Source organism: Lissotriton vulgaris, chromosome 1_1 (assembly GCF_964263255.1).
Source record: "Lissotriton vulgaris chromosome 1_1, aLisVul1.2, whole genome shotgun sequence".
NCBI lineage: Eukaryota > Metazoa > Chordata > Amphibia > Caudata > Salamandridae > Lissotriton > Lissotriton vulgaris.
Window position 1 is genome coordinate 1300597484 of NC_141685.1, and position 20819 is coordinate 1300618302.

Sequence of the window (20819 nt, forward strand, 5' to 3'; positions counted from 1 at the left end):
CTTTGGGAAAAATAAACATGCAAATTAAAGAACAAACGTCACTTTGGTACAAAACTAAAAAGGAAAAGAACACAGTAAAGCCACTGATGCACACAAATGAAACCAAACTAGAGGTAGCTTTTAACCAGGCAAACAGCAGAATTCTCTTGTGTAGCCATGTATAGAAATGGCTTCTCAGAGGAATGTCAGTTCAATGGATTGGTCCCTTATTCTCTTGCTTACAATATCTACTACATGAGTATTACTATTTAGCAGCTCCACAACATACCAATGAGTTGATAGGAAAATGTTTGAGTGCCCCATTCCAGCTTTTTGGTCAAATGTCTAGGCAGGTACCTGGCATTTATGTTATTCCAGCATCTGTTTTAAGCCCCTACCTCTCCAGACCCTACCCATAAACATTACTTTGCCTAACATCTTCACTGCAGTCAATGGCACACCACAGTACTTGCCTGTAGAAGACCAAACTTAACTAGGAGAAAGAAAACAATTTTGAGAATTACAGCACAGATAGTTAACTCACAAAAGGTCAGCCACCCTACGTGCTTAAAAAATTACCTTGCCCCAGCATATGTTGACAATAACGGCTTTCCCTCAAAAGGAAAATAAAATTACCTTGCCCAACGCACAGCATAGCTGGCTTCGGAGAACCTCACATGTTAACTTCATCAGTAGATAAATATCACTGGAGCAATCTGAGCGTGATAAGCAGGCCTCTGCTTCCTCTATGTAGATCTACAGAGAAACAGAAACTTAAGATTTGGAAAGCAACATCAAGTATAGCAAAGAGCTGACACTGGCTGTTGAAGGCAATGGGCACATGACATGACGGATATTACAAAAACTGTTAACTCAACTTGAAGTACTCATCCGTATCCATCAAGAAGCTTGTTGCTGCTAGGAAATAAGGTTGAAATCTAGCATCAAGGAAGCGAAATAGAAAGGCTTAAAAACAGGACCAATAGCATCCTGGGCAAGGAAAACCTGAAAGCAAGATTGATCTGCCAATAAAAGTAATTCAAAAACTTGTAAATACTGTGCTGTCTTATCACACTATAGAAGCACTTTCTGAACTTTCAGTATGCATCTTGCAGTATTGAAGTGTGAAACTAACTGGTAAGCAACATAGCAATGTCCAATCATGAAAATGATACAGCTACCAAAGTACTAAACTATCAAAAAATATAATTATTACACATTTAAAGACTACACAATACTAACACTAGATTAATTAGCGTAAAGTCTCACATTTTGGCCAGTTTAACAAAGGTTTGATTTAGGAATAACTTTATTTTAATACATAGCTACCTGCCTACTCCCAAAGCCGAAAGGGATAGATACAAGGGTCATAGAAAGCATTACAAGCTTATCGTATAGTTTTCACTTGACATGCATTATAGAAAAATGATAGGCACAATACAATCTACCTAGCAATGTTAAAGAAAGGAAGTGTCCTTCCCTACTGCCCGGAGGACAACCTCTGCAAAACCCCCCCACTCCCCCAATCATTGCATAGCCATTCATTTATCTATGGAATAAGCTAGACAGACTCACTTCTGTTTAGGCTTTTGTGCAATGCAAAAACAATATTCAGAGCTCACAAGCATCTAAGGCAAGTTGCGAGCGTAGAGAGTCATGCCTTCCAAATGGGATCAAGCTTTATCTTCTCCCTGCTAAATTTAGAGTGGTCTTTCCCTTTCCCAGCATTTACCTCACTGGTACAATCTGGATCTATACATGGTTATATCCTCGTTGTCCAAAAGATCTACAATGAGATTTGGCGACTGTTGTTGTGTGACTTCAATGGGTTCAAGAGTTGCTCCGAAGAAGACACATGCCGGAAATCGCAGCAGTTGAATCCCATACATCTGATTCATCTCATTAAAAAACCCTCCAAATATCTCTGAAGTTAGAGGCAGTATCAGAGCAGGAGCAACAAGGTCCAAGTATTGCTATAATTCCTCCAGCAAAGATCACTTTTTTAAGGGGAGCCTTGCTATGTACACTAATGAGAGTACAATGCCAGTAATGTATGATTTTTGTAAACTCTTTAGAATATTTGTTATTACTTCAGATTCCTTAAGTTACTTTTCTAGCTTAAGGAAAAACAAACTAATAACAGTTTAGGCACTGCAGTACATCAGTAAGCAGGTTAGCTAATTTGAAGACATTAAGCTTCTTTGTTGCAGTACAATACAGGGTCAACACTAACATTTTTCTGAGGACAAACCCACCATGTAATTCTATGGAGGTAAAAAATAAGTTACTTACCTGTAACTATAGTTCTCCAGTATTGGGATCTTTCATAGATTCACGTGCGACCCGCCCGCCTCCCCTGGAGAAGGCTCACTACTTATCGCTGTTTTTTCTATTATGCACACAGGAAAAACAGGAGAACAAACCTTTATCTGTGGAATAACAGGCGGTGATGGCGGAGGAGGCAGAGACGGTTGGATATTCTGCTCTAGCAGATCTCATTTGTAGTCCGCCAGCATAAATTGCAGGTCTGTCATCAGATTTGAAGGGAGGCACATATTTCGGTTGGCGATATTGCTGTTGTGGATGGTAATATTGACGTCCATAACCACAATCCTCATCAGACTCCTCTTGATATTTAACATGAAGACCAGATGGGTTCATGGCTGCCCCAAAAAGGCTACCCTCATCCTCTTCCGTCAAAATCTGATGGAAAAAGGGATCCCTCCCCACCCACCCACCTACGGCTGACCCAGGACCATCTCTCCTTCAGGAAACAATTGAAGACCTTGCTGTTCGAGCAGTAGCGACTCACCCCCTCCCCTCAGCGCCTTGAGACCCCAACGGGTGAGTAGCGCGCTATACAATCTGCTTGATTGATTGACTAGGAGAAGTTACAGCGGGTGTTAACAGAATTTGTGAAACTTTTTTGCTTTTACTTCTTCGTAGACGAGCCAGTCAACACAAACTATTTTTACGTAACGATGACACTTCCATCAACGACACTGCTTCTCTCGACGCCGAGGCCTCCGTCGGCGGGACCGTCGAAGGGAGTGAGGTCAATGGATGGATCGTCAACGGAAGTTGATCAGTCAATGAAGATTTCGACGTCATGATTTGCTTAGTCGACGGTAAAGGTACACTATCCATTGACGATGTTGTCGTCTACTATGCCCGTTGCACAAGTTACTTACCTTTGGTAACAATACATCTGTAAGAAACAGTAGTTCGTATTAGATTCCTTACCTTAGAATATAGTCAGACTGGATCCGTAAAATTTTGCGTAGCAGTACCCCTGCGAGTCGGTAGGCGTCGTCTGCGGCCCAGGTCAGTCGTCGCCGCCGGGATGACGTCGGAGTACTTAGAGGCCACCCTCGCGGGCTGACGTCAGTTCTTATACGCAGCTTTTCCGCGCCAGAAAAAGCAGAGCCATGATAAAAACTAGCACTGGTGCCATAAAACTAGGGCCCTGAAAGGGGATGACCTTAACCCTAGCAACAGGGAGGATGGGTGGGGCGGTAAGGAATCTAATACTAACTACGGTTTCTTACAGATATATCGTTACCGAAGGTAAGTAACTTGTGCATCTGATAGAAACCGGTTAGTATTAGATTCCTTACCTTAGAATAGATACCCCAGCAATACCAACCCCGGTGGTGGGTCTGCGAACCAATGATCACACCAGAAAGTCCTGGAGAACGGAACGGCCAAAAAAGGCATCTATCCGGACTTGGCTGTCCAGGCAGTAGTGCCTTGCAAACGTGTGCAGCGAGGCCCACGTAGCTGCCTGACAGATGTCCTGCAAGGGGACACCACGACCCAAGGCAGTGGTAGCCGCCGTGGCCCGAGTAGAAGTCAAGTCAAGTAATTTATATAGCGCGCTACATACCCAGAGGGTCTCAAGGCGCTTGAGGAGGGGTGGGGAATTACTTGTCAAATATCCACGATTTAAGTTACTTTCTGAATGATAGGTGGTTCTGGGTAAGGCGAAGGTAAGTGGGAAGTGAGTTCCGGGTTTTAGCTGCCAGGTAGGAGAAGGATCTACCACCCATGGTGGTTTTGTTGATGCGGGGTACAGTGGCAAGGGCTTGGTTGGATGATCGTAGTTGGCGGGAGGGGGTGTAGAAGGACAGTCGTGTGTTGAGGCATTCTGGTCCGATTTCGTAGAGTGCTTTGTGTGCGTGGGTTAGGAGCCGGAAAGTGATCCTCTTATTGACAGGAAGCCAGTGGAGGTTTTTCAGGTGACCAGAGATATGTTCTTTACGCGGGATGTCTAATATGAGTCTGGCTGAGGCGTTTTGGATTCGTTCGAGTTTTTTCTGGAGTTTAGCTGTAGTGCCGGCGTAGAGGGTGTTTCTATAGTCCAGTCGGCTCGTGACCAGAGCGTGGGTGACCGTTTTCCTAGTTTCGGTGGGGATCCAACAAAAGGTTTTTTTGAGCATGCGAAGAATGTTGAAGCAAGATGAAGAGACGGCGTTGACTTGTCTGTTCATCGAAAGTGAGGAATCCAGGATGACGCCCAGGTTCCGTGCGTGGTCTGTCGGGATGGGTGCTTTTCCAAGGGCTTCTGGCCACCAAGAGTCGTCCCATGCAGAGGGGGAGGTACCTAAGATAAGGACTTCCGTTTTATCAGAGTTCAGTTTCAGACGGCTGTGTTTCATCCATTCGGCAACTTCTTTCATTCCTTTGTGTAGGTTAGTTTTGGCGGTGCTGGGGTCATTGGTGAGTGATAGGATCAGTTGAGTGTCATCCGCGTAGGAGATGATGTTGAGGTTGTGTTGGCGTGCGATGGCCGCGAGGGGGCTCATGTATACGTTGAAGAGGGTGGGACTGAGTGAGGACCCTTGAGGTACGCCGCAGATGACTTCAGTAGCCTCTTACTTGAATGGTGGAAGGCGGACTCTCTGGGTTCTTCCGGTGAGGAACGAGGTGATCCATTCCAGTGCTTTTCCTTGGATTCCGATGTTTCTGAGGCACTGTAGAAGGGTGCTATGGCAGACTGTGTCGAAGGCTGCGGAGAGGTCGAGGAGGATGAGGGCAACTGTGTCTCCATTGTCCAGTAGAGTTCGAATGTCGTCTGTTGCTGCGATGAGGGCGGTCTCAGTGCTGTGTTTTGCTCGGAAGCCGGACTGTGAGGGGTCGAGGGATTTGTTGGCTTCGAGGAAGGCGGCGAGCTGGTTGTTGACTGCTTTCTCAATGACTTTGACCGGGAATGGAAGGAGCGAGATGGGGCGGTAAATTTTGAGTTCGGTGGGGTCCGCTGTGGGTTTTTTCAGAAGGGCGCTGAGTTCAGCGTGTTTCCAGCTTTCTGGGAAGGTGGCGGATTTGAAGGAGCAGTTGATGACGTCTCGGAGGTGCGGTGCTATGATGGAGTCTGCTTTGTTGAAGATGTGGTGAGGGCAAGGGTCTGTGGGGGATCCTGAGTGGATGGAATTCATCAGGCGGATGGTGTCCTCAGTGGAGATAGGGTTCCAGTCATTAAGGGTGTGAAGGTCCAGTAGATGGTTGGGAGGGTTGGACTCCGGGTTGGTTGTCGAAGCTGTTGTGGATGTCTGCAATTTGTTGTGGAAGAATGAGGCTAGGGAGTCGCAGAGTGCTTGAGAGGGGGTGATGTCGTTGGAGTTGGCTGAGGGGTTGGTGAATTCCTTGACTGTTGAAAAGTTCCTTGCTGTTGTGGGCGTTGTTATCTAGTCGTTCCTTGAAGGCGGTTTTCTTGGCCTTACGGATCAGTTGGTGGTGTATGCGGGTGGCGTTTTTGAAGGCGTCCTTGGTGCTGGTGGTTGGGTCTTTTTTCCAGGCCTTCTCAAGGTAGCGGCAGAGTTTCTTGGATTTCTTAAGATCATCGTTGAACCATGAGGCCTTCTTGCTGCCAAGTTTGCTTTGTCGCTTTTTCAGTGGTGCTAGGATGTCGGCGCTGTTGGATAGCCATAGGGAGAGGTTGGTGGCGGCTTGGTCGGGGTTTGAGGAGTGGGCTGGGGGGTTAAGAAGAAGCGATGAGGAGATCTGGTCGATGGTGATTTTGTTCCAGTTTCTTTGCAGAGTTGGTTGGGGGTGGTTGTTGGGTTTGGGCTTGTTGTAGGTAAAGTGAACGCAGCTGTGGCCAGTCCAGAGGAGAGCCGTAGTGTGGCTGAAGGAGACATGATTGCTGGAGGAGAAGATAGGGTCGAGAGTGTGACCTGCGATGATGGGCCTTCAGCCCAACAGGGGGCTCCTTCCTACCCAAAGAGTAGGATGGTTAGTTTGTGCACCGCCCAGCCCTTCTTAGCGCCCACGTAACTAACAAGTTGGTCATCCACCCGGAACTGGAGTGTGCGATCCAGATAGAATGAGAGCGTACGTTTTGGGTCCAGACGGTGGAGCCTCTCATCCTCTTTTGAGGGATGCGGAGGCCGAAAGATGGTGGGCAAGGTGATGGACTGTCCGATGTGGAAGGCCGTGACTACCTTGGGCAGGAAAGAGGGTTGCTTCCGCAACACAACTTTGTCCGGATGGACAGAAAGGAAAGGAGGTTTAGAAGAAAGGACCTGGAGCTCACTCACTCACTCTCCTGGCAGAGGTGATGCCAACCAGGAATGCAGTCTTAAGGGTAAGAAGACCAAGGACAGTTATGTAGTGGCTCGAAGGGAGCGCACATCAGATAAGTCAGAACAAGGTTCAAGGCCCACTGAGGCATCACAAAAGGAACAGGAGGGAACATATCAGTGATGCCCTTCAAGGACCTATTTACAACTGGGGACTTGAACAAAGAGGGCTGATCAGGTAGCCTTAAGAAGGCGGAAATGGCAGAGAGGTAGCCCTGTATAGTGCCCAGAGCAGAGCCCTGCTGGGCAAGAGAGAAGAAAGAGGAGAACCTCAGAAAGAGGGGCAGAGAGTGGATCCACAGCCTTTGCTGTGCACCATGCCACAAATTTGTTCCACCTGCAGGCGTATACCGATTTTGTGGAGGGACGCCTGGCTGCCAGAACAACATCACAGACTTCAGGAGGCAAGTCAAATGGCCCCAACTGTCGCCGCTCAATCTCCACGCATGGAGGTGGAGGCTGGACAGGTTCGGGTGGAGAAACGTCCCCTGCTGCTGCGACAGAAGGTCCTCCTGAAGGTGTTGTGTAGGAATCTAGGACCCTAGTGTAATTTTCCCAATTCATGCCCATATATAGGTATTAATTACCCGATCCTTATATAGACATAGAAATCATTACCATATTTAGACTGAGCCTATGCAGGGAAATACGGCATGGCTACTTCCACTAAGTTCCGAGAATCAACAAAGATTTCTTAGAAAAACCTGCCTTCAGCTGCTAGGGACTTCCCCTTGCCTGAATACTAATTTATCAAGGAAATCATGGAGTTTTCAAAGAACTGAGTCTTTGAGTGACGTTATTATGTCCAATCATACATCAAACTCTGCACCTTCAAGGTATAAATATGCCTACATTTGCCCAGACAAAGACACAGTGGTATGGAGCCGTTCGATTATCTACTTGCAAGACGCACCCTGAAGCAGCAAGTGCCGAAGCGCACTGAGAGACGCTGTCTTTTCTTCTGCCAAGAAATCCAGCTCCAGTGTTTCCAGGCTACCCTTGCGGGTTGCTGGGAAATTGAGTCCTGAGAGAGAGATCCAAGACCTCCTTCATTCTAAAACCAAGGTATGGAGCGGATTAGACCCTTCGAGAATTCTTGGAATAGATTCTTGACAAAGAATACTAAAACATAAAACTACACCTCACTTACTCCTTCCCTTGTACTAGACTTGGGTTAGGTACAGAGGGATAGGCGTATTTTAAAGAAACACCAGTTGAGTACCTTGTCATTATTCATCACTGTATGTATTATATGTTATTTTATATGGCTTAAAAACCATACCATGCTTTTACAGTACTACTTTATAATACTTTTTGTATTATATGCCTTGTACTTTATAACCAGTATTAAGATTGTAGCAGTACATTTTTTATGCTTGAGAAAGAAGACTGTTCAATAAATACTTTTATTGAAAACGCCAGTCTCTTCTCAGCACCTCTGGTGAAACGAAGAATGCAGGATTGAGTAAAATAGTTATCTATTGTTTCCGCGACTCTAGAGATGCGTTTCTTATCCTGGGGAAACAAACTGGTCATGTTTATGCGGTTGTCAGAAACTAATCCCTTCTTATGAATTCGAGAAAGTTTCTAGTGACCTCTGAGCTAGCTGGCACTCACAATTAAGTTTAATATATTCGGTAGAGACCTAGTCTACCTCAGTCCTACGTCTAAACTACAGGATATATTATTCCAATGCGCAGAGCCTAGTGGGAATATAGGAACTACACTACATGGCGCCCGACGTTTGGTAAGGCGATAATTTAACGCTAGATACTAGAGTAACTCAGTCGTACTTTTCACACAGACCCCTTTCTCCCGTAAAAACTCCATAAGACGTCTGGAGTGGGCTAAAGTATGATATCCGCCAAAATGGAGTAGGACGAAAAATCCTATGTATTAGTTTTTGGTTTGTTCAACGTTGAAGGATACAGTGTTCCAAAATATTGTGCACCTAATCTTTGTTTCCTTGAAACTTGTTCTGCAAACTCTTCAGTCAACAAAATAATGAATAGTGACGAAGAATTCGCTGCAGCTCAAGCAGTTTTAGATGACAAATCTCATGCATAATGACCCGGATGTTATAATCATCCCGGTAAATGTAAGAAAAACTATAACTTACAAACTCAATCAATGGAGCATTATCAAGAGGTGGTAAAGTATTTTTGTTATAGAGGCACATGAATGTCCGCAGACAGAAGTATTCTATTCAAGGATTCAGGTTCCTCCAGCAGATGCAGGAACACACGAGTTTCACTACTACAAAGTAGAGGAACCTCCAACGAAATACGTTCCTTACGAGGACGTTGAAATTCCATTAACTTACCAAGAGCATCAGCTCTGGTTGAAAGGCGCCCTACAACATGAAGATCACATAACCAGGCTCGGTCCACTAAGTAGACCAGGAGCAACATGGCCGGTACTAGCCAGCTATACACCACATCCTGACATTGAAAATATGGCAGGTCCAGAACTGTTAGTATAGCTAAAACAATTAAAATACATAGACAATTGGTTCAATAGGTCTTGCGGACCTTAACAGTCCAACTTACTGCGAGGATTCCACAGCACACCCCTCACCAGGGGAACACAAACAAAATCACACCACAGACTATACAGTCAGTCATTGGTAAATTACCAGCAAAAAGGTAACAAATTCTGTTCTGGTTAGCTCAAAAAAATACTCCAATTGAGGCATTATTCCCCGATAGCACACCTCATGCGAAACACAGAATTCAGACAATCTGTTTACCAATGGGGATAGCACCACATGTGGAGGACTGTGACACTTGGGGCACAGTCTTTGCTTCAATCTACACAAAAACACATGGTATTCCGTCCATGGCGGTAATACCAGGCGTTCTGAGACAATCAAAATGAATACGGACCAGAACCAGCCTTAAATCTTGGTATGAAATTACTAAAAGATTTCAAACAAGTCTCGGCTATATTATTAGCGAACATTAAAGGTGAAGCAGCATCAGTGGCAATCCGACAGAAACTAAAATAAACAGATATTACTGAGCAACCATATGAGCTTGCCAGAATTATTGAAAAATCCTATGAAGACCTAGGTAGAGATAGTTTGGGTGGGAAACCATTGAAACCACAACTAACAGAAAATCCTGAAAAAGGTTTTATTAAAGATAATCTCACTACTCCTAAAAAGTAGTGGGAAAACCCTAAACAAACACTTCCTAAAGAGAAGCATTCCCAGTCCAGAGGAAGATCTCCCCAACGGGAAGGTAGGTCTCCCCATCGGGAGCCCTCAGAAAAGAGATACAACCTCAGAAATAGGGATAACTTAAGAAAACCTGATAGATATCAATATTCTGATACACGTTCCTCTTGTACCTTTCAGACTTCCTCGCAGAAATCAGAGAGGAGAGGACGATCAGAACAAAAAGAAGAACGCGTGAAGTCCAAAGACGAACAGCACGTTCCTAAAAATAAGAAAACTCAATTCACCAAGAAGAAGGTAGCAAGCGTAAAGATAAGACATGCCGAGGAGCTTGAGGACACAACTCAAGAACGGGGAGTGTGCCCAGACAATGCTAGACAGCGCAGCAGAAGTAACCATAGTTCACAAAATCCTGAAGGATCATCCGGAGACAGTGGACTTGAATGAATGCATTCAAATTGAAACTGCCGACACCAGGGTTAGTGTACCCCACAAGTTATATGAAGTAACACTCTAGGAAAATAAAAGCTCTTTTGGGATAAGCTTTCCAAGGGTTATGACATTCTTCTAGCTGAACAAGACTGGCCACCTGAATGTGTCAGGGATTGCCCACATGGTGAAGAGATAATTATGACAGCCTTCTCAAATCACATTCCAATTCATAAAAAAATACACATATGCTGGAAAATGGGCAGTAGCCCAGGCGCCAGCATTATACAAAAATCACGCAGGATGGGATGAGGACTCTCCTCACCATAAAATCCAGTTAAAAACTCAACCTACTGCTCAGGGGAAGTATCCAGTTAAGCAAGAAGCTAAATACAGGTCAGGGAGATTTTAAATCAACTTGAATATCAAGGGGTGATTGAAACATGCACCTCATCAATGAACAATCCTTGGTTTCCTGTCTCCAAACCAGACAATTCATATCGTCTAGTTTAGGGCTACAGACACTTAAACTCTTGTTGCAAAACTTTTGCAGTACAAAACACACACAGTGCAGCACTGATGAATAACATCGTGCGTAAAAAATATAAAACCACATTAGACATTTCAAATGGGTTTTTCTGTCAAAACATTACACCTGAAAGCAGGCATTTGACCGCTTTCTCAATTATGGGGACACAGCAAAATTTTTGCCTTCTCCCCCAGGCATTCAAGAATAGTCCAGGTTTATTTTCAGCCAGAGTAACAGAGTTACTACAAATGTATGATGATGAGGCATTATCTTATGTCGATGACATCTACCTTAGACACAACGATTTGGACGTGCACTCGAAAAAAGTGAACACCATAATACTTGGGTTTGCTTCTGAAGGGTACAAATTCAATTTTAAGAAATCACGAATTGCCCACCTCAACGTCCTATTCTTAGGATACGAGTTATCAAGTGAAGGCAAAAGCCAGGCAGCCAACTTCCTAAAGAAATGTGCTCTGCTCCAATCTCCAAAGAACTTAGTCAATTCTAGGTTTCCTGAATTTCGGAAGAACTTCTGTTCTGAATTATGCAACACTGTACACCAACACCCCAGCCAGTGTACGGGTGAACTGACGGTGTCCCTGAGAAACTCTATAAACCTGGGCCCTCCTTTGGGTTCAACCGGACTGGTCCCCCGTTCCCCACTCGCAGCATCTTTCTCACAGGTACCCTTGACTTAAACAGGGCACCCGACACTGAAAAGCACCTCTGCACCCGGACGCCCCAGAGCCGACCGAGGTGAACGCTTGGTGTTGCCTTGGTCCTTGGCCCCAACTTAAGTCGAGAAGAATATCCTGTAATTTGTTGACAAGTGGCCATATGAAATATATGATTTCTCCCGTAGGTTGACACTGCCACAAATATAGTATTGTCTATTTAAATGCTAAAAAGCGTTCTTAAAAAGTACTTATCTGAACACAAAGATTTTGGTGCCTAAAATGATATAAAATGCTTTTATTTTTATAATTTGGTGTAGGATTTCTTTGAGTGTGTGGCCCATTTATTGACATTGTGTACAACAATTGCTTAACACTCCCCTCTGATATGTCTAAAGCTGCTCGCCCACACTACCACTAATAAAGCTCTTTGGGATTGTTACAGCAAGCCCATGTTAACCAGAATGGGTTGCATTGACTCTACACAGTGTACTTCATTTTAGTGCCTTATAAAGAGAGCCAGTTTCCTACAGTTTGATACCAAAAACCATAAGTTTCAGTAAAGCCATCATGTAGCTGGAAAACTCCTAATGGAGGGGGCGGAGCTTGCTCGGAGACGAAATGGCCGCCTGAGCGCCGAGCTTTTCCGGGACATCGCACAATACACCAATTATCCTGCAGCTAACGCGGCTGCTGTTCCCCTTAATGCAGCGCCGGAGCGGCGAATTAGTGAGCGGCGAGGACTGACGGGACCTGGCGGCGGATCGGGGACACAGGGAGCACCGATCGGACTTCGACCTGAATCGCGACGACTGGGCCGCGGATCCCCGGCCTAGAGTAGCGGGAGCAGCCGTGCGGTCTGGGAACCAAAGGAGGCGGCAGTCGGAAGTGGCAGACCGAGAACGACGTAGCACCGATATTGTGAGCCCAGAGGAGTGGCAGTGCTAAGCGTGTGACTGCTGCGGGAGTGCGCTGCCCCGTCCTGTGAGGTGGTGAAGGTCGCGGCTGGAGAGCTGGCATGCGGAGCACTGCGGGGAGCCTGAGTACGCGCAAGAGGAGAGAACATGGCAGACATGGAGGCAGTTTGCTGAAAGGCAGTTAGTGAGGTGCTGCTATGCGTGCCTAGTTGCCACAGAAGCCCATACAGACACCCCGACCTGACCCTGGGGCGCCCACTGTGGATTGGTTGTCTGGCTGCTGGCAGAGAACTGACTACCCCTTGCAGAACAGAGGGGCAGAGATGGACATTGCCCGGCGTGGTGAAGGGAGATATATGGGAGGCATGGAGGTGTGAGAGGTTGGCGGCCCGAGTTAACAGGGCAGTCGCGACGGCCCTCCCTGGGAGACGGAACACGCAGCGGTGGTGCTGGGCTCTCGTTGGCACGTATAGGACGCGCAGGCTATCGGTTTGGCTGCTTACACCCAGATTGCCTGGTGGGAACGGAGGTGCTGCGCTTCCGGTGGTCTGTGCCTGGAGCCTTGGGACAGGAGCCATCTCGGAGTACGTGAAGGGGACGCATCTGTGTGGTGGGTGCTGTCCCGCAGCGTGTCCGGCCGGACAGTATGGGAAAGGGAGACAAGACCCAGACGAAATTGACATTTGAACAAAAGCGGGCAAAATCGCATAACCACGCATCGGACAGGGGCTCTAGAGGGGCATCGCATTCCCATGATGAGGAGCCTGATATCCGCAGCATGCTGAGAGCCATGGAGAAGTCCTTGCAGGGCCAAATCACGTCTCTAGGCGCGAAAATGGATGCCTTGACCTATTGTACGGACAGGATGGGGGAGCGCCTGGACATACACGCTAACGGCTGGACATGTCGGAGAGGCGCCTAACGGAGGTGGAAGAGGCGCACACTACTTTGGATGCCGATAACAAGCAACTGGGGAAGGTCCTGAGAGTTTTACAGGATAAGACTGAAGACCCTAAAGCGCGTTCTCTGCGCTGTAATCTGTGTCTGGTAGGCCTGCTGGAGACGACAGCTACGGGAAATATGGAACAGTTCATGGAAAAGTTACTTGTGACATTGCTGGGCGATCACGTCTTCATGGCTATGTTCGTGGTGGAGAGAGCACACAGGGCTGTGGGTCCTAGGCCGTCACCCGATCGCAAAATTACTCAACTATCGGGACCAGGACGCCGCCTTGAGGGTCGCCCGGGAGAAGGTGCTACACTACAAGGGCTTGGAGTTGGCCCTGTATCCAGACTTTACTGACAGAGATCAAGAACAGACACTTTGTAACCCTCAAGCAACAGTTACGAGACATGGGAGTGGATTATGCGATGCTGTACCCGGCGAAACTCAGAGTTCATCGACAGGGCAGATCACACATTTTAACGGACCCTTCAGCTTTGCAAATAGCCATAAAGACCTGGGCGAAAGAGCGAGGGCCCCACCCGGAGCAGACCAGTTTGGAGGACCCAGAGGGGTCGACGCTGGATAAACAGGACTGAACAACAATGGCTGGTAGCTATGAGAGTGTTGTTTATTATGGGGGGTGGTAGGGCGGAGTGCTAGTTTCTGCGGGAGGTATGTTCATATGTACAATTGCGCTACTACCTTGGACACTGTTGCGGATAAGTTGATTCTCGACAGGTGCAGTTGGGACCCAGGGGGACATCAGGGATTGGACTTACCACTATTGATCTTGTGTGCAAGGAAGATCGGAATTTTGGCAACGTTGAGGCTGCATGGGCATGATATTATAGGAGTCCTGTTTGATTTAGTCACGGGTACAATGTTTGCATAACCGCAATATTATTCAACGCTCCGTTGCATAGTGAGTGGGGAACAGTTATGTTTTGGGTTGGGAATGACATTTGCAGAGCGCTAGGCTGCATATCTGGTCACGATGTCGGGGGGGGGGGGTGGGGGGGGGGGGGCTGGCGCAGGGTAACTCAGTCACTTTCAGTTTGATAATGTTACCACTTGAAGAGCCACCTCCGCTCACGTGTGCCTGGCACAGATTTATTTACCTTCTACATGTTGGCTGAGGGTATGAGGTTATGTGGGGTGGGGGTTTGGGGTGGGGGTTTGGATTGGGGACACATGCGGCCATGTTGGGGGAGGTCTGGTGAGGGGGGGGTGTTGCAGGGGAAGTAATGCAAGGGGGGAATGGTTTGAAGCAGGTTTGGTATGCAGTTTTTGCAAGCTTGGCTGGCACTTTCATATTGTGGCTACACGGTGGGTTGCATGGAATAGCTGATGTCACGTGAATAGTCTGATTCTTTTGATTGAGAGGGCGGGTTGCGGGTAATTTCCTGGAATGTCAGGGGGTTGAATGATCGTAAAATGCATAAGGTCCTGAATTATCTATACAGACATAAGGTGGACCTGACTATTCTATGGGAGACTCACCTCCCCAACACCAGTACAATGCTTAAGTTGAGGGCGTTCGAGGGCAACATAAATTCGGCGGGGTTTACCACACATGCAAGGGGGTGTTAAGCTGGGCTAACCCCATGTCGTCGATTACCCTGACTTCGCTCCGAGAGGACCAGGATGGAAGATAGGTTGTATCTAAATGTAGTGGGCGGAGTGTGGATTTTTTGCTAGTAAATGTCTATGGGCCTAATTATGATTGTTCTGAGTTTTTTGCTGACCTGGCCAGAATTATATCTCAGTGAGGTGATACTCGAATATTGTGGGGAGGGGACTTACTGTGATCAGAGACCCAGAGCTCGACCGCTCAGCCGGTCCTCCCAGACAACCTGTTGCAGCTGAAAAGAAAATTGAGGAAATGCTGGAGAGTCTGAATATGTGCGATGTGTGGCGAGCGCCCAATGTGGGGAGAGGCACAAGTTACTTGTGTAACGATATATCTGTAAGAGACATTAGTTAGTGATAGATTCCTTACCGTAGAATATCCCCAGGCTTCAGACTGGATCCGGAAATTTTTGCGTAGCAGTACCCTTGGGCGTCGGTAGGCGTCGTCTGCGGCTCCGCGTCAGTCGTCGGCGCCGTGATGATGTCGGAGTACTTAGACGCCGCCTCCGCGTGCTGACGTCAGTTCTTAGCCACAGCTTTTCCAAGCCAGAAGTGCTGAGCTGTGTTAAAAACCAACACTGGTGCCATTGAAACTAGGGCCCTGAAAGGGGATGACCGTAACCCGAAATATCGGTTCACAGAACGGGGAGGATGGGTGGGTCAGTAAGGAATCTATCACTAACTAATGTCTCTTACAGATAAATCGTTACACAAGTAGTAACTTGTGCATCTGAAAGACACGTTCGTGATAGATTCCTTACCTTAGAACAGATACCCCAGCAATACCAACCCCGGTGGTGGGTCTGCGAACCAATAATCACACCAGAAAGTCTTGGAGGACGGAACGGCCAAAGAAGCCATCCCTCCGGACTTGACTGTCCAGGCAATAGTGTCTTGCAAACCTGTGCAGCAAGGCCCACGTAGCTGCCTGGCAAACGTCCTGCAAGGGCACTCCCCGGCCCAGGGCAGTAGTTGTCGTCATGGCTCGGGTGGAGTGAGCCCGCAACCCAACAGGGGGCTCCTTTCTAGCCAAGAAGTAGCATGCCTGGATACACAAGATGATCCACCGGGAGATGGTCCTCTTATGTACCGCCTTCCCCTTCATAGCGCCCACGTAGCCAATAAAGAGTTGGTTCAGCGCTTCACTGAGGCACTAGGGCTGGTAGACGTATGGCGCCATGTTCACCCTACACTGCGACAATACACGTTCCACTCCACCGTCCACAATAGTCTGTCCCGCATTGATCACTTCTTGGCGTTAGGGGATGGGTTACAGCGCGTAGAGGAGGTGCTCATACACCCTAGGGGCATCTCAGATCACTCACCACTGACTCTCACCATTACCTCACGAACACGAACACGCCACCGCGTCTTCCCTATGCACGCCTCTTATCTTAAGGTTCCTAAGGTCAGAAAGGCCCTGCAGACCGCCACGACACATTATTTCACGGAAAACGAACCTACCGCAGCCTCGGCTGAGGTCCTATGGGAGGCTTATAAGACAGTCCTGAGGGGGCAAGCAATCAGCTCTATAACATCACATAGAAGGGAACAGGCAGCTGACCACGCGGCGCTTGAGCTCCGACTGCGCGAAGCCACCACTGCCCATGAAGCAGACCCCACAGATGACACAACGCATGCACTCGCACTGGCCCAGCGCCTATATACAGACCACGCTCGGCTTGTCACACAAGGCCACATCACAGACACACAAAATCGAGTATATGATGTTGGGGACAAGGCGGGGAAGATGTTGGCCTGGCTCGACAAAAGAGGGGGTAGCTCGAGGGGAATCCAACAGGGGAAAGACGAAGAGGGCAATACTCAGACTGACCCAGATCGCATAGTGGAGGCACTGGCTGCCCACTTTGAGAAAGTCTACACTCCGGAACGGGAGGTCTCTACGATTGCAGCCCAGAGCGCACTATATGACAGACATCCCAGCACTGTTACCGGAGGCTGCAACTGAGCTTGAGGCACCATTCACCGCTGACGAACTGCGGATCGCCATCGGGGCCCTCCATACGGGCAAAGCGCTTGGGCCAAACGGCATTCCAATCGAATGGTTCCAAGCCCGCACTGATGTTCTTAGCCCATACCTGCTCCGAATGTACGAAGAGTGCCGTGCTAAGGGGGTGCTCCCATTGGACCAACGAACGGCCACGATCGTGGCTATTCCTAAGCCCGGTAAGCCCCCTGGGGAATGCTCCTCATACCGCCCCATATCTTTGCTAAACGCAGAAAGCAAAATTCTTGCTAAGCTTCTGGCAAATCGTCTCCTGCCTCATCTGTCCGATCTTATTCACCCGGACCAGTCAGGGTTCATGCCCAACAGGAACACCTCGCTCAATCTCAGACGGGTGCATGGGGTGATAGCTAAAGCGGATGACATAGGCGAGTCCGCGGTCATTTTGGCACTTGATGCAAAGATGGCCTTCGACATGGTGGAGTGGGCCTATCTCTTTGAGGTGCTCCGATACATGGGATTCGGACCCGTCTTCATCTCCTGGATCAAACTGCTATACACCGCACCGGTAGCGCATGTGGTAGCGAATGGCCACATTTCACACTCCTTCCCACTCAGACGCGGCACCCGACAAGGATGCCCTCTCTCCCCCCTGCTATTTGCGCTCTCACTGGAGCCCTTGGCGATCCGCATCAGGACTACCCCTTTGCTTAAAGGGATTAAATGGAGGGAGGGCTGGGAGGACCGCATATCGCTTTATGCGGATGATATGCTGGTGTATCTGACAGATCCCGATCACGACATACCGGCACTCTTGCGCATCTGCAACGACCACGGAGAGATGTCAGGCTACACTATCAATTGGAGTAAATCTGAATTGTACGCCCTGACGGGTAGCCACCCAACGCTTGGTCCAGACTGCCCTCTACGACTGGCCGGTTCCTCATTTAAATATCTCGGTATTCGCGTTACGGGTGACCCGGCGGAATACGAAAAACTGAACCTAGCGCCACCGCTGGACCGCCTCAAGCAAGATGCAAGCTTCTGGGCAGGATTACCGTTGACGATGCTTGGGAAAGCAGCCCTGTTTAAGATGAAATCCCTGCCCCGCTTCCTATACATCCTAGACAATACCCCCTTCGCTGTGCCCCCAAGGTACTTCAAGAGGGTGGCGGCAGTGGTCTCTGGTCTGCTGTGGGGCAACCGCCCGGCACGAATAGCACACGCCAAGCTCTGCAGGAGCTGGTACGAGGGCGGCATCGCACTTCTCAACCTCCACCTCTACTACTGGGCGGCACAGCTCAGACCGATCAACCAGTGGTTGCACGCATCGCAATCAGACCCAGCATTCCAGGCGGACAGGGCCCAACTGGGCGCCAGTACCCTGTTGGCCCCACTTTACGATAGACGGAAACTCAGACCGCTGAAGGGCCCCACTAGGCTCACAGTGGCCACCTGGCACGCAGCCACCGCTGCGCTAGGGTGGAAGGACACACTCACCAAACTCACTCCACTCTGGGACTCACGAGCCCTAGGCAATCTTCGGACCAGTAAGGGGTTCTCCCGCTGGGACGACATCGGCATTTCAACAGTGGGGGACATGTGGGAACATGGGGGAATCATCACTTTTGCCCGCCTGAAAGAACTTTATGACCTAGGGCCGCATGAAACCTACCGATATATCCAAATCCGTCATGCATTACTGGCGGCTATTCCGGCGGGATCATCTCTCCCCGAGTCTTCCCCGCTAGAGGATCGCCTCTTGACAGATTACATGATAGAAAAGGCCACCTCCCTCACTTACCGAAAACTCCTTAACAATTCCCCAGACCCGCTAGTGCCTCTTAAAGAGAAATGGGAGCAGGAAGTGGGCGAGTTGGATGAACATGAATGGAACGAGGCACTGGCATCCCCTAAGGAAGCGGGCATATCGTCTAGAATGAGACTCATCCAACTCAAAGTTCTACACAGAACATATTACACCAGGACATTGCTTCACCGCATACAGCGAGCCCCTGACCCTTTCTGCTTGCGAGGCTGCGGGGAGGAGGGCACACTCTTCCACACATTCTGGGACTGCTCAGTTATACACTCCTATTGGCGTCAAGTCATGCGCACTGTGTCACAGGTGTTGGGGGTTTCGGTACTCCCGGAACCGCGGCGCTGCCTCCTCAATGTGTGGGAACCAACTGACCTGTCCCGGCATGGCCGCCTCTGGGTAACGCTAGGGATGATGATGGCCAAGAGAGATATCGCGCAGCGCTGGGGGGTGGCAGACCCACCGACGGCCTCACTGTGGTGCGTAAATATGGACAGGGCCATGGTCACAGAACGGGCAGTTTATTTTAACAGGGCGTGCCCGGCCAAGTGGAACAAGGTGTGGTCTCCATGGAACACGTACCGGGGCGACATTTGTGATCCACTACCTGAAGATGACCCAATGGACTCAGACGAAGAAGACGGGGTGGGCTGAGGGGGGCTGAGTAGTGCGGGGGGGTGCACCGGGAGGGGATGGAGGGATGAAGAGGTTCGGCTCAAACTCTACCTAGCGTGAAGGGCGGCGTGAGGCTGGCCCTAACTCAAGATTACACTGACGTCTAACTGGCATTAAGCTTATTGCATTGATCGTACTGTGACTTCCCGAAGTTTTGAATGTTCTTTCCTTAGGTATAAAATAGAAAATGAAAACCTCATACACCCAGCATGGACCATTTGCACTTCTCCTTCACCACTTGTTTCTAGATCATTACCTTCATGTCTTCAAAGGATACGGGCACAACTGTATTGTAATGATCTTTTTTTTTTTTTTCCTTGACACCTTACTTGGCGGCCGGCCCAATTGGGTTGTAGGCGACAAGCTGTGTAACACTGTGAAGGCTCAATAAAGGTTTTCAAAAAAAAAAAAAAAACACAAAGAGTTGGTCATACACCCAGAACTGGCGTGTGCGATCCAAGTAGAATGAGAGCGCACGTTTTGGGTCCAGACGGTGGTGCCGCTCTTCCTCTTTAGAGGGGTGCGGTGGCGGAAAGAAAGTTGGCAAAGTGATGGACTGCCCGATGTGGAAGGCTGTGACAACCTTGGGCAGGAAAGATGGCTTAGTACGCAACACAACCTTGTCCGGATGGACAGAAAGGAGGAGTACAAGAGACCTGGAGCTCACACTCTACTGGCAGAGGTGATGGCAACCAGGAAAGCAGTCTTCAGTGTAAGAAGGTGGCGAGGACAGTTGTGGAGTGGCTCAAAGGGAGCGCACATCAGAAATGTAAGTACAAGGTTCAAGTCCCACTGAGGCATCACAAACGGAACAGGTGGAAATGTGTGAGTGATGCCTTTTACGAATCGATTTACAATAGGGGACTTGAACAAAGATGGTTGATCAGGCAGCCTCAAGAAGGCTGAAAGGGCAGAAAGATAGCCCTTGATAGTGCCCAGAGCAGAGCCCTGCTGGGCAAGAGAAAGAAGGAAGAGAAGAACCTCAGAAAGAGGGGCAGAGAGGATCCACAGCCTTTGCTGTGCACCATGCCACAAATCTGTTCCACCTGCAGGCGTATACCGACTTTGTGGAGGGACGCCTGGCTGCCAGAATGATGTTACAGACTTCAGGAGGCAAGTCAAATGGCCTCAACTGTCGCCGCTCAATCTCCAAGCATGGAGGTGGAGATTGGACAGGTTCGGGTGGAGGACCGTCCCCTGTTGCTGCGACAGAAGGTCCTCCTGAAGAGGCAGACGAACCGGGGGATCGACTGACATGCTGAGTAGCTCTGGATACCAGTACCTTCATGCCCAGTCCGGAGACACAAGGATGACTTGGGCCCGGTCGCGCTTGATCTTCAGCACTCTGGGCAGAAGTGGTATAGGCGGAAAGGCGTACAACAGACCACAACTCCACTAGCGACGAAAAGCGTCTCAGAGCGAGTGCCGCCTTGGAAATTCCAACGTGCAGAACTGACATTGCGCGTTCTCTTCGGTGGAGAATAGATCTAACCAAGGC

General features: G+C 48.7%; 1 protein-coding gene across 1 annotated transcript in view; it reads right to left on the reverse strand.

Moving 5' to 3' along the window:
- Positions 1-20819, reverse strand: part of ESPL1 (extra spindle pole bodies like 1, separase) — a 600179-nt gene that overhangs the window by 430410 nt on the left and 148950 nt on the right. The window contains exon 13 of the mRNA XM_086929411.1: positions 616-735. Within this exon, the coding sequence (XP_086785537.1) occupies positions 616-735 (120 nt within the window). The remainder of the gene's footprint in view (positions 1-615; positions 736-20819) is intronic.